Genomic DNA, 12,124 nt, shown 5'->3' on the forward strand with positions numbered 1-12,124 from the left:
TTCAGCTATAGAAATTAGAAAAAAAATATGTTTTTTTGTGATTTTAAAGTTACAATTTAAAATTGCCTCTTTGTTATGTTTGTTATGTAGTCCGTTATGTGTATAACAACACTGGTTAATGCCTTTCCATACACCCATAATAATCCCATAACACAATAGTGCCCTGCAGACTGTTTACAAAGCTCAGGGATCTGGGACTTAACAGCCGTCTGTGTGCATGGGTGTTGGACTTCCTCACTGGCAGAACTCAGGTGGTGAAGGTGGGTAGATGCGCCTCTAACAGCATCACCATCAACACAGGAGCACCTCAGGGATGTGTCCTCTCGCCACTGCTCTACTCCCGCTACACTTCAGACTGTGTGGCCACCCATGGCTCCAACACCATTGTGAAGTTTGCTAACGACACAGTGGTGTTGGGTGCCATCTCCAACAACGATGAGGCGGCCTACATGGATGAAGTGAAGAATCTGGTATCATGGCGCCAGAACAACCACCTCCAGCTGAACGTCGGCAAGACCAAGGAGCTGGTGGTGGACTTCAGAAGGAGTCAGCACAGAGACTACAAGCCCATTATCATCAATGGAGCTCCAGTGGAGAGGGTGCAGTCCTTTAAGTATCTTGGTGTCCACATCTCCTCAGACCTGACATGGGCTGCCCACATTCAGGTCCAGACCAAAAAGGCTAGGCAGTGCCTGTATCACCTACGACAACTGAGGAAGTTCAGGGTCTCTCCAAAGATCCTCAGGATTTTCTATACAGGCGCTGTGGAGAGCATCCTCACACAGAACATGACATCGTGGTTTGGGAACAGCTGTGTGAAGGACCAAAAAGCTCTCCAGAGAGTGATCCGTACAGCAGAACGCTGCTGCAGGATTGCGCTCCCCCTGCTTCAGGACACCTACACCAGGAGATGCCGGACTAGAGCAGCGCAGATACTGAAGGACCCGTCCCATCCCGGCAACAAACTGTTCCAACTTCTGCAATCTGGTAGAAGGTTCCGCATCATCCGGGCAAGGACAGAGAGACTCAAGAGGAGCTTCTATCCCCAAGCCATCCGTGCCCTAAACACACACACCTGCCCTCTTACATCATCTATAATTGACTGAGACAGGACTCTCTTCCAGACACTCTAAACCAAGGCACAATGTACATTCCAAATTCCTTTAATTTTAAATATGTTTATATTGTCTATTCTGTAAAATAGTCAGATGTCTATTCATATTAATGTACAGAATTCACCTGCTTGCTGCTACTACCGCACATTCACCCAATGTATATACTATATATATATATATATATATATGTTCTTCCTCTACCCCCCCCCCCATTTTTGCACATGTCGAGGAGCGTGTCAGGCTACATTTCACTGTGTGTTATACTTGTATAACTATGCATGTAACAAATAAAGAACCTTGAACCTTGAACACCCATTTTCTTCTGCTTATCCTTTTCAGGATGCCAAAAGCCCTCATTACTCTGAAAATTGTCAAGGAAGGACTGAAAATGAGTGAAAAAGCAGCCAATGTCCAAAGACATTGGTCAAAACCGCTTTAAAAATTAAAAGTCTGGCTGCTTGGAAGTAAAATATTGAGGAATGAAGGGGGGCCTCAATCCTATTAACGTCAAGTTGCAAATGGTTGGCAAAAAGAGAAAGGTATATGTTTTACAGAAACACTGACTAATAAAAGTCTATTTTTTTTTTTTAAATTTCAATCAGTTCCTATTTGGTTGCTTGTTGTCCACGTTATGTTTTCCTTTTGTCTTGTCATATTTTTAACTGTTATCACAACACTGGCAAAGGTGCACGAGTTTGAGTATTGCTTCAGTGATGTAGAATATAGTCCATTTTCCACTACATAAAAAAGCACACACTAGCTCCAGTGTCCTGTCCTCTCAGGGGGGTGAATCCATGGGGTCCTCCACGGCTTATGATTTATTCATATATGGAGTAACATTCCAACAGTCTCCCTACAAAACCTTTCTTATACCCACAGCCCCCCAACTCTCCATTCAGAAATATACTAGAGTATAGGCATAAAGCACTGCAATGTGGAAAATTAATCCAGGTTTATTGGCATTTATGTTAGATGCTGTATGTGAGAGCAAAAGGCCAAGCAAAAAAAGGGAGTGCACCGGATCATGGTAAAAACAGTAGCCGAATTTCACCTCCAAAGCCAGCACCGAGCCTCAGGTTGCTTGCTTTTCCACAGCACATCCATTCATAATTTACCATATAACCTACAAAGGTGGATGGGTACGTGGACGTGCAAAGTAGTGGTGAGACAAGGAGGGGAGAGAAGCACATTTGACACTTCAAAGCATTTTAATGCACCGTTTGCAGCATGAGAAATGAACGTGCATTAGAATGGCTTTTTAAAAAAAGTCCTTTGTACTCGAACACAACGCAAGCTGACACAACACAGGCAGGTGATTAGTCCAGAATAAAAGAAAAGGGAAAGCAGTGTGTGAGATGAGCATGGGTCTCATAAAAACAGACACTCACACTGACTGACACATACACATACACTCCTCTTTTCTCTCATGCATGTTGAACTCTTTCTTTTTGGCAGTGGAACTCCCTCCAGTTTTGCGCTTCCTCCTCAAAGACTCTCATGTATTTTTCATGCAGTAGAAGCCTTGTGTGTCCGGGAGGGCTCTCCACTGTTGCAAGGTCATGTTCTACACCAATATCCTGATATTATTGGTCTGTAATGTCTCCATGGATGACTGTAAATCAGTGCTTACATGTCTTGACGCTCTGGCGACCGTCATGGCTACCCTGAAATAAAACTAAACCTACATCTTTCCAGCTAATACTCACCAGAAAGTCCCAAAAACAGAATAATACCGTCATGTGTCGAAGATGCTGTAGATAAAGGGACCTTCACTGACGTCGCTGGGTACCTACTACAAGTCCCACAATGCGTCACTCGGCTTTTTCGCTTTGCTGGCGATGTTGTTGCGTTCAGGTACTACTCGGGGGTTTTCTCGTTAGACATTTAAATCTCAGCCCCCACATAATAACTAGTAGATGGAATGAATCCTCAACTTAGTGTGTGTGTGTGTGTGTGTGTGTGTGTGTGTGTGTGTGTGTGTGTGTGTGTGTGTGTGTGTGTGTGTGTGGTGGGGGCTCAGGGAAACATATTTAAATGATATTATGTGTAGGCTAACAGCCCTGAAGTAATATTTTAAAAAACTAACAGTTTGTATTGTCTATGAAAAATAAGCTAACATTACGCCTACTGCTTTTTATGCTAGTTGGTAACCGTAGCTCGTTGAGTCGTCATTTTTTAACTATAAAACAAACTAATGTTAAAACAAGTTAACAGTGCCACATACCTAGCAATGAATGTGTTATTGCTCTGTTAATAGGATTGACAAATAACTAGCTCCAACCCCGATTGAACCCATTGCCGTGACAGTTTTGAACAGGGCATTGGGCTACAAATACAGCCTGCTAAAGCTTAATCATTCTAAAAAGTATGAAAATGCTGGTATTTAAATACGAACAGCGTTCATTTTCTCCAAATCTTCCGACCATAACAAACAATAATTTCGCAGGGGGCTCCAAAGTGCTCTGACCTCTCCGGGTGTCACATTTCCCACAGAACCTAAAGGCAACGCGTCTCCGTACCACTACGAGCAGCAGCGGCAGCAGCAGCAGCGGCGGCTGAGGCGCTTTCTCTTGCTGTAACCTAAACAATGACTCCTACTACAGAGCGGAGGAAAGCACGCCAGTAGAATGCGTTACACGGAACCCAAACCTTGCTTTTCGCTGCTATTCCGACCACTCACTTAAACTTACCGACAGTAAACATGTGGATACCTACAGAACACGAGAAATACGGCGTCGGTAAGTTTAATTTGCCTTCATATTCCTCTAAAAAAATAAACTGCTTTCACTCGCGTTCAGCTGTAAGGGCATGTGTTAATGTGCGCACGGGAGGTGGTGAAGTGGCTGTACTTGGATGCTGATTCCCGGCGCAGTTAGAGACCGAATGACTGTGTTTTTATCACGAGGCGAGCGCTCTCTTTCAAACAACCCAGTGATGGGAGCTTGGATTTCATCTCACTGCCACATTGCAAAGCATAAGGTTGCCCGCTTCACCCCCTCCTCTTCTTCCCCCTCCTCCTTCTCCTCCTGATTTGCCAAATGCCACATTTTTGATATTTTTAAGTCTTGCTCGCGCTTTGCCCTATTTTCCCATTTTCATTATGAGGATGTGAACTGGCGAGCTATTTTGACTTCACTACTGCTGTGTGTTTGCTCAGGCTCTGTCTGTTTCAGTGGTGGTGGTGGGGGGAATCAGCTGCTTCACAGCCAGTCGCTATATGTCTGTCTGTGTGTGCTTTGCCCAGCATCTAGAAATTCTTCGAAAGAAAGCCGAACGGGGGGTTAAAATTATTGTTATTATTATTGTTGATGCTTTTTCTACCATGGAGATTGTCCCAGACCTTGAGAAGTCCTGGAAATGTGTGCAGCCTGTCGTACAGTGCGCATTGTTCAGACTGTCGGAGGGGGGGCTCTTGGATCAAACAGTGAAGTGAGACAAACAAGCGACAGCAAAGCAAACGAAGCCAAATGTGGCAAAGGAAAGAAAACCCCACACAGACTTTTCCCTGTTGGTGTGGCAGGAATTTTCGTCTTGTGCCTGGATTCAAACGCAAAAAGAAAAAAAAAAAATCCAGAGGGTGAGGGTGGTGGTGGGGCATCTTATTGAGATGCGGCCGCTGAGAGGCGGCTTAAATGTCTCATAATAATATTCCCTAGAGATATTGTACTGTCCTCTGTGTGTGTGTGTTGCTCTGGTTGAGTCTGTGTAAAAGGGAGCCAACGATCATTTGAGCTTTTTTTTTTTTTTTTTTCTTTTTTTTTTTTGCAACTAAAGCAAGCCAACCCATTCAAAGTAATAAAACTGTGATCTGTTAAGCACAGGTACTCAGTGTGTTCATATCATGCCTTCTTTCCTTGGTTCTCAATGTTGTCTGAGGTGTTCAGAAATCCCACTGTGGGTGCTATGGGTGCTTTTTGCCACCTGGACTTGAAATCAGTGAAGCACAGCGAACCAGAAACTGGCCTTTGACCTCTCCATGTCACACGTTTGTGATCTGGTCACCTGAGTGCTCTACTAGTTTCCCTTCCCTGCCCTCATAAGTGCTAAATATCTGACCTTCCTCACTCTGCAGTTATATTGTAATGTGTTTAATCACGTGCAGGGTAGAGTGTCCAGAACCATTAGCCTGCATCATTTTATTTTTTTTAAACTTTTTTATACCACATAATAGATTTATTCCATTTAGCTACTTAAACCCATTCCATGCTGTCAAAGTTCACTTGGCTGGATAAATGGAGGGCATTTATTTTGAAAGCTAAATACTCACTATTGTATTGTCCCTCCGCTGCTAGAGGGCATCCTGTTAATTGGATTAAGGTTTTTGATCCCCCCCCCCCCCACCCACCCACACACACCCTCTTCCTCAATAACTCCCAATAAGACCCCATTAATTGGCTGAGATTTATTTTCTAAGACTTGTTTTGGCAGAGGCACTCTTCTGTGTGGCCTGATCCTTTTCAAGGAAGGAACTGTGCTGATTTCCTGTTGTGAAATTCAGGTTTGAAGAGCCAGACACACACGCACACAAGAAAGGTTGACACAGATTGCTTTTAGTTATGATAATTGCAGCTTCAGCAGGTTAAGCGGTCGCAGTCAGAGATTCAGGCAGGTTGATTTGTTTTTAGTCTCTCTATTGATCCGCTCGAACCAACAGAATGAGTGATATCCCCTCCAGACACTGACAGACTTTAGAGAAACTATTGAGCAACAAAGAGGGGGTTTAAAAGAGGTTTTTCCTTGCATTGTTGGAAGGAAATATGTGTTTATATTGGTTCACAACTGTCACAGTCAAAGGTGGGATGGAAGGCTGACCTTTTATAGGGATGGTGACAGGAATAGCTGCGTAACAAAAGAGAAAGATATAGAAGAAAGAACTTTGCTTACAGGCGCATACTGGGTGTGAATGTTGGGGGTGTTAGATAGGGTTGCCACACTATGAGAATTTCACTTTCTGTAACATATAGTGACCCTTAGAGGAGTGAAAGAAGAAGGGCGGCTGTTTTCCTTTATTTCCAGCTCCGTATTTTTATTCTTGGAGTCTACTGGAGAAGCCTTTTGTGACTGACAACTCAGAGTAATTCTTATTTACTTTCCTCTGGGCCTTGCTGCAGTGAATCCATTGCCTGGGTAAAAAAGCTCCCTTCTCCCTCCTGTTAAACCAGCATTCTTCTGATTGGTTTCCTTCTGTAAAAACAAGTGTTTTAACAACAGGTGGGTGGGGCTTTTGTGCTAACAGAGCTGCGTGGGTGATGTGACCATATTAGGGAAATCCTCTCTCGTTGACCTCATATAGAGAAAAGAGTGGAAAAAAACTGTCTGAGGAGCTGAGGCATTTCTAAGGCTTTTAGACTATATATACTTCTTGTAGCTTAGTGTCTTTGCTGCATTGTTTTTACAAATAACAGAGAATATATGAAATCAGCTGGTCTTCACATCGATCACTTATTTTGCGGGGCAAAAGGATAACTTGATGCTTATCTTACGGCAAAATAGCCTCATTTGTGAAGTGGCCATTGATGCCCACCTGGAATCACTGTCCAAATTATTCATGCCAGGAGGAACATCTGGTGCTTTACACAGGTCTTCCCAAAACACTGCCTGAAGTGCCATTGCTCTAAGTCGCACCTCACTAGGATTAACGTCATGTTTTCACATCTGGTCTTTGTTTTCAACCACACTCCCCTAGCACCTTTCTTGAACACTGTTGCTGTTGGAATTGCTGTGATATCTCGATATCTAAACAGGAAGGTCCCTGCGTTAGGCATTTTTTAATGCGACCTCCTCCTCCAAGTGCTTTCAGTGAACATTTTCTCCCCGTTTGACAGGGTAGGCTGGCTAACTAAAAGGGCTCGGAATTCCTTGGATCTTTGTGGGAAGATTTGATCTCGGGCCAAATTGAGATGAGATCAGAATGTCTCGCCATCTAATTGGAAGGTTGACGCTTTTGATGTCGATTTGCCTTACAAGCTGAGCGGGGCCCGGGGAAGATGGGGGGACACTGCCGTTCATGAAATATGAATGGACTCTCGGCGAGTTGATGTTAAGGTGCCCATTAGCCCACCAGCGGGATGATTACTGGTTTTTAACCTGAAGCTAGAAGGTTGGAAGATTGATGAGACGATGTTAATGTATGATTTCTAAATGGACTTGCTGGGGCTGGGATGGGGAAACACTAAACTGAACAAAGAGGAAAAATCTCTTTATATATGGAAGTCCGAGATCTCAGCACAGAGATGGCACAGGTTCCTGGTAAACAGGATGAGATTGCCATTGAAAGAAATAAGAGGTGGTGTGACATTATGGCGTTGATTTAAGCTAAACCGAATATTTGATGACAGACTTACCCGAGGAAGTCTGTCCGACGCTCCATAAGCAGATGAAGAGTAATCTGTCACGAATGCCGCCCAGGACAAACACACTTTGACTCAGTCGCTGAATAGACAGAGCGAGGGAAAGAGAGAGCACTGGAGGCTGCATTGTGTCATGTTTAGCGAGAGCAGACGTCATGTTAATTCTCAGACAGAGTGAGGCCTTTCTCCACATTAAGGCCCTCTGATACAACCAATCAAGCGTGTCATTGCTCATCACAATTTGGATACATAATTAAACCATTTTAATGAGCTGCTTCGGATCTGTTTGTGCAAGTTGAATTCTCTACCAGAGGTTGATTGGCGAAGCTCGATTTAGCGTGCATCCTTTGTTTGAGTGCTGTGGCACAAAAACAGCCAGGAGATGCAGAGAGAAAGGCGCAGTGATCTGATTGAATGTTTCTGCTCGAGGCCCAGCTGAGATGGAGGGGCGACGCTGGGCCTGGGGGGTTTTCCTCTCCCGTGGCTGACATCGCTTGTTTCCTCCCTCGGGAGGATGTTGCTGTAGTTGATTGGGGTGGTTGGAGGAGGTGCGGTGTGAAGCGATGGGTGGTTGAGGGCGCTGGCGCGTGTCAGGGGTGGACTCATTGTCGGAGCGGCCGGGATGCCCTGTTACCCCCAGATTCAACACCCTCCCATCACCACAAGGGGATTAGCAGGTTGTTTTGGAGGGGGCCCTGAGGCCCATTCCACCATTATACCCATGATTTCTTAATGCAAGCAAGCCCCAGGGCGATGTATGGGTGACGGTGGGGGGAGGTGTAAGCCAACCAGCTTGTAATTGCTTGCTTGCCCGCTGCCTCGCCTCCATCTGCAGAGATAGCACCCCTTCCCCTGTAAACACACAAATTTGCACACGTACTCGTCCAAGACAATCATTTAGCACACGAGGAGACCATGGGAGGCTCCCTAGTGATTTGAACATATGTACAAAATAAAACAAAAAGAGTTAAAAATCCAGACACAATCTGTTCTCTGGTGTGCACGATGCAAAGGGTAAATAAATCTACATGGACATGTGGCGCATGACGGAATCAATGAGCTTTTTATTCATCACCAATCTGGGAGCCCATCGGCTATCGTCTAATGAGTTAGCCTCTGGGGACAACCGCCAGCATTTCAGGGCTTCCAGTGTAGCGAGGACATTTACGGTTAACAGATATCTAGGCCATGACTTCCACCATACTGTGGTCAGAAGTTGCTAAAATGTGACTGATCAGTACTGTTCACACTGCAGGCAGAAACCAGACAGCTTCCGGTAACAAAATCATCTCCTATACCAGCAGATTGCACATATTTGAATGCAGATTTATGCATACAGAGACGGAAAAAGAAATCCTCACCTATTTACCTAGATAATAGCCACTGTAACACAAACATAGACCAGGATGTGAGAAATGCCACCACTGATTCTTCCTGTGTATTTTTCAATTAAACCTTGCTGTATTTGTAATGGAGTCCCCATTAAACCACAAAGCAGTCTTTTTGTTTCTACTCTGCAACGCCGAACACAGGAAACAGAGACGTTTCTTTGATCTCTGTTCTGTGTTCTAGAAGTGACAAGATTTTACCTCCTTTTGGCTTTTCTTCATCATACACACAGAGTGGGGGAGATACTCTTGCGAATCCCACTGGTGTGGGTGACAAGCCAGTGTGCTGTAATTGTCCATATCCATGTACAGTGATGAGAGAGGTAGCTGAAGGAGGTGGTGGTGGTGGGGTAGCTCTCATGGATTTCCACTCCACTGACAGTCTGGGATACTTAAAGGGATGATGCTTCTAAAGAGATGATGCTTTTGCTTAGAGGTGGTCAAGCGATTTCTTTTTAACCAGAGCACACATGGTCATCATAATGGCTATTACTTATACTGGCACTTAATTCATCAACTTGTCTGTGGACTAATATTCTTTATGCTATAATATAATAATGCACTAATAATGTAAAATTGTCTACATCTTTCTCTTACAATTGATTTATGTTGACTGTTTTCTTCACCCCATTTAGATATATGGTAACAGTGCTTGTCTTTGACTACTTGTGTGATATTTGAAATGCAAAAAATCAGACATCTGTCAAGTAAAAACAACATCTGCTAATAGATTTTCTTTGTTTTAGAAGAAGCTATTATTATTATTATTATTATTATTATTATTATTGTATTAAGATAAAAGCATCACGGTTGGCTGGGAAATACTCTGCCTTTCCAGCAGGCCTGATGCGGTTCTCCTTCCTTGATATCAATTCGTGATCCCTGTGTGAGTGAGGTTAATAGGATATGTCCTATTAGAAATTCAGCAGCCTAACTGATCAGCAGCCCTCCTGCAGGAGAGGCAACATGGGGAGGGTGTGTGTGTTTGTATCATCTGTGTGGGCTGAGGCGGAAAAAAAAAAAAGACTGACATACCATTTTCATAAACGAAGGGTGTCGGCTTGTGACAATCATAGTGATTGGCAGGTGAGAAGAGCTGTTTATGCATCAAAAGACACTCGTTTTATTTTTATTTTTTTTAATGCTCATTTGCTGCAGAAAAAGCATCGCCTGGACTTGACTAGCATGAGCAATCTGTGTCCTGTGGCTGTAATCCAGGCTTGCATGTATTGACTGTAAAGGAAGTGTACATTGATTTGTGAGTGTTAGTGTGGCCGCCCCGACGCATTATAATGCCCACAAGGCTTCCGTTTTCAAATAAACCTTGGGTAACTGGTAGCTGCTTGTGCTGCCCCTCAAGTTACTAAAAACCACTCGCTTTATTATTAATGCGTTAATAAAATCGCAGTCGCGGTCTGCCCGGGTTAAATCTCATATCTTTAAATGTGTTATTGATCGCTAATAAAGTGTCATGGTATGCTTAAAGGACTTTAGAAAAACAGAGCTAATGGGTGTGGGTTGCTGTCTTTACTTATACCCTGTTAATTATCCAGTGGGTAGGTGGGTGGGTGTGTGTGTCTCGTAGGTGTACAGCCACAGGAGGGTCACACAGAGTGTTTTGGTCCAGTACTCATTTTCCCAAGTCTGCCCCTTTTTTTTCTCTATTTGCTTTACTTTGGAATGGCGTCTGGTAGAGTTGTTTTTGGACTTGCGAGTTGCTGTCATCACTTGGATAAAATAATGAAATTAAATGATTTAAAAAGAGCTATTTTGTATTACTATTGAGCTGCAGTATATTACAGATGGAATAACACAAGGACTGATGAACCGTCCAGCTTAGGTTGTCAAGGACACTATTAGGAGTTTATCAGCACAGCGTCCGTCAGGATTAGTGTCGTGGAGTGAGACAGTGACGGGGAGGTGAAAGGTCTTCAGGCTGAAAGCTGTTGAACGTCATTACATGACCTTGACTGGGCGTTCATGCGCACTTCCCAAACCTCGCTGGGTTTATCTGTCCCCTCTCTCGCTCCTCTTGCCATTTTCTTGTATTGCCTTAATTAAATGGAAGTGCTTCTGGGTGTCTGTCTGTATTGAATTGAAGTCGTTTCAATGCCTATTTTCCCTCTTTGTATCTATTTCTCTGTTGCCATCCCTGCAGTCTCCTGCTCATTCCTGCAGAGTGAGTTGTTTTCAGAGACAGCAGATTGCGCCGCGATGACCCTTATCTCATTTTCTGCTTCTTTTTTTTTTTTTTTTAACTTGCTCACTCATTCCTTTGCAGTCTGGCTTCCTTTTTTCTCTCACTTCACTCTGTCTATTTCACCTTTATCTCTCTTCCATATGAATCCGCTCTCGCCTGTCCCAGATATCGCCAGCTACTGTGTGCTCCTCTGTGCTCCTCTGTGTCTTGTACATTTGGTGTTACATACATATTTGTGGGCTTATGTGTGTAATTTTTCGTATGGAGCTTTGTGTTTGTTGGTGCATGGTTGCAGCAGCCGCCTCTGTGGACTGGAACTCTGAATATGATAAATCAGTATGAGTGTCCCTCAGGCTTTGCAGTAGAGCGGATGCTACGGCGGATGCTACACATCTTTTGTGGTGCTACATGCTTGTCTCTCCATCAAATCCTCTTAAACATGTTCCCCGTTCATCGAAGCGTAAAAAGAAAAGCATTGAAAAGGCTGCAAACTGCTCTTTTTGAAGTTGTCAAAGCAAAATGTACAAATCTTTATGGTTGCACTTGTAGAGAGATCAAAGGACATTACCCCGATTGATGGCTGCTGCTGTGCATATAAACTTATCAGGTGACTGCTCGCTAAATCCCTCACCTCATCAGCGGTTGCCCTAACATAGCAACTGTAGCTAGGCACAGCAGACCTGTCAATCTTTGGATTGCTTTAACATGTAACTTAGTAGTTCAGTGGGTGGCTTTTTTATGTCTTGTCTTTACAAAAGGACAACAGTTTAAAAAAAAAATATGTAGGCAATGGATCTCGGGGAACTTTATAGTTTAGCAGCTCCATCTAAATGTGTTACAGAATTCACAGTGCAGATTCACAGTATGAAAGTGCTAATTAAAGAGGCCCGATTCTAGCCACACAGGAAGACACATTCATGTGTAATGAAATTCTAACCCAAATTTCTTCTGTAGACCTTTTATTTTGGTAGCACAAATACACAGACATTAATAAACATCTGACATGAGCTTTTCTCAGAGGACGTAGCAAAAAAAAAAAAGTGAGCTTATTTAATACGCATGTTGCATACC

At 43.6% G+C, this 12,124-nt stretch overlaps 1 protein-coding gene across 4 annotated transcripts in view; it reads left to right on the plus strand.

Moving 5' to 3' along the window:
- Positions 1-3,646: 3,646 nt before the first annotated feature.
- The window catches only part of dock4b (dedicator of cytokinesis 4b), a 138,007-nt gene continuing 129,529 nt past the window's right edge, over positions 3,647-12,124 (plus strand). For all 4 annotated transcript variants that reach the window (XM_086268196.1, XM_086268199.1, XM_086268197.1 and 1 more), the window contains exon 1: positions 3,647-3,853. In XM_086268196.1, coding sequence (XP_086124322.1) covers positions 3,817-3,853 — 37 coding nt within the window. In that variant the 5' untranslated portion in view covers positions 3,647-3,816. The remainder of the gene's footprint in view (positions 3,854-12,124) is intronic.

The sequence above is a fragment of the Aulonocara sp. 'chitande type north' Nkhata Bay genome, linkage group LG17 (assembly GCF_057382095.1).
Source record: "Aulonocara sp. 'chitande type north' Nkhata Bay isolate Kocher_YH1m ecotype deep benthic linkage group LG17, A_spYH_male_GT1.1, whole genome shotgun sequence".
Classification (NCBI taxonomy): domain Eukaryota; kingdom Metazoa; phylum Chordata; class Actinopteri; order Cichliformes; family Cichlidae; genus Aulonocara; species Aulonocara sp. 'chitande type north' Nkhata Bay.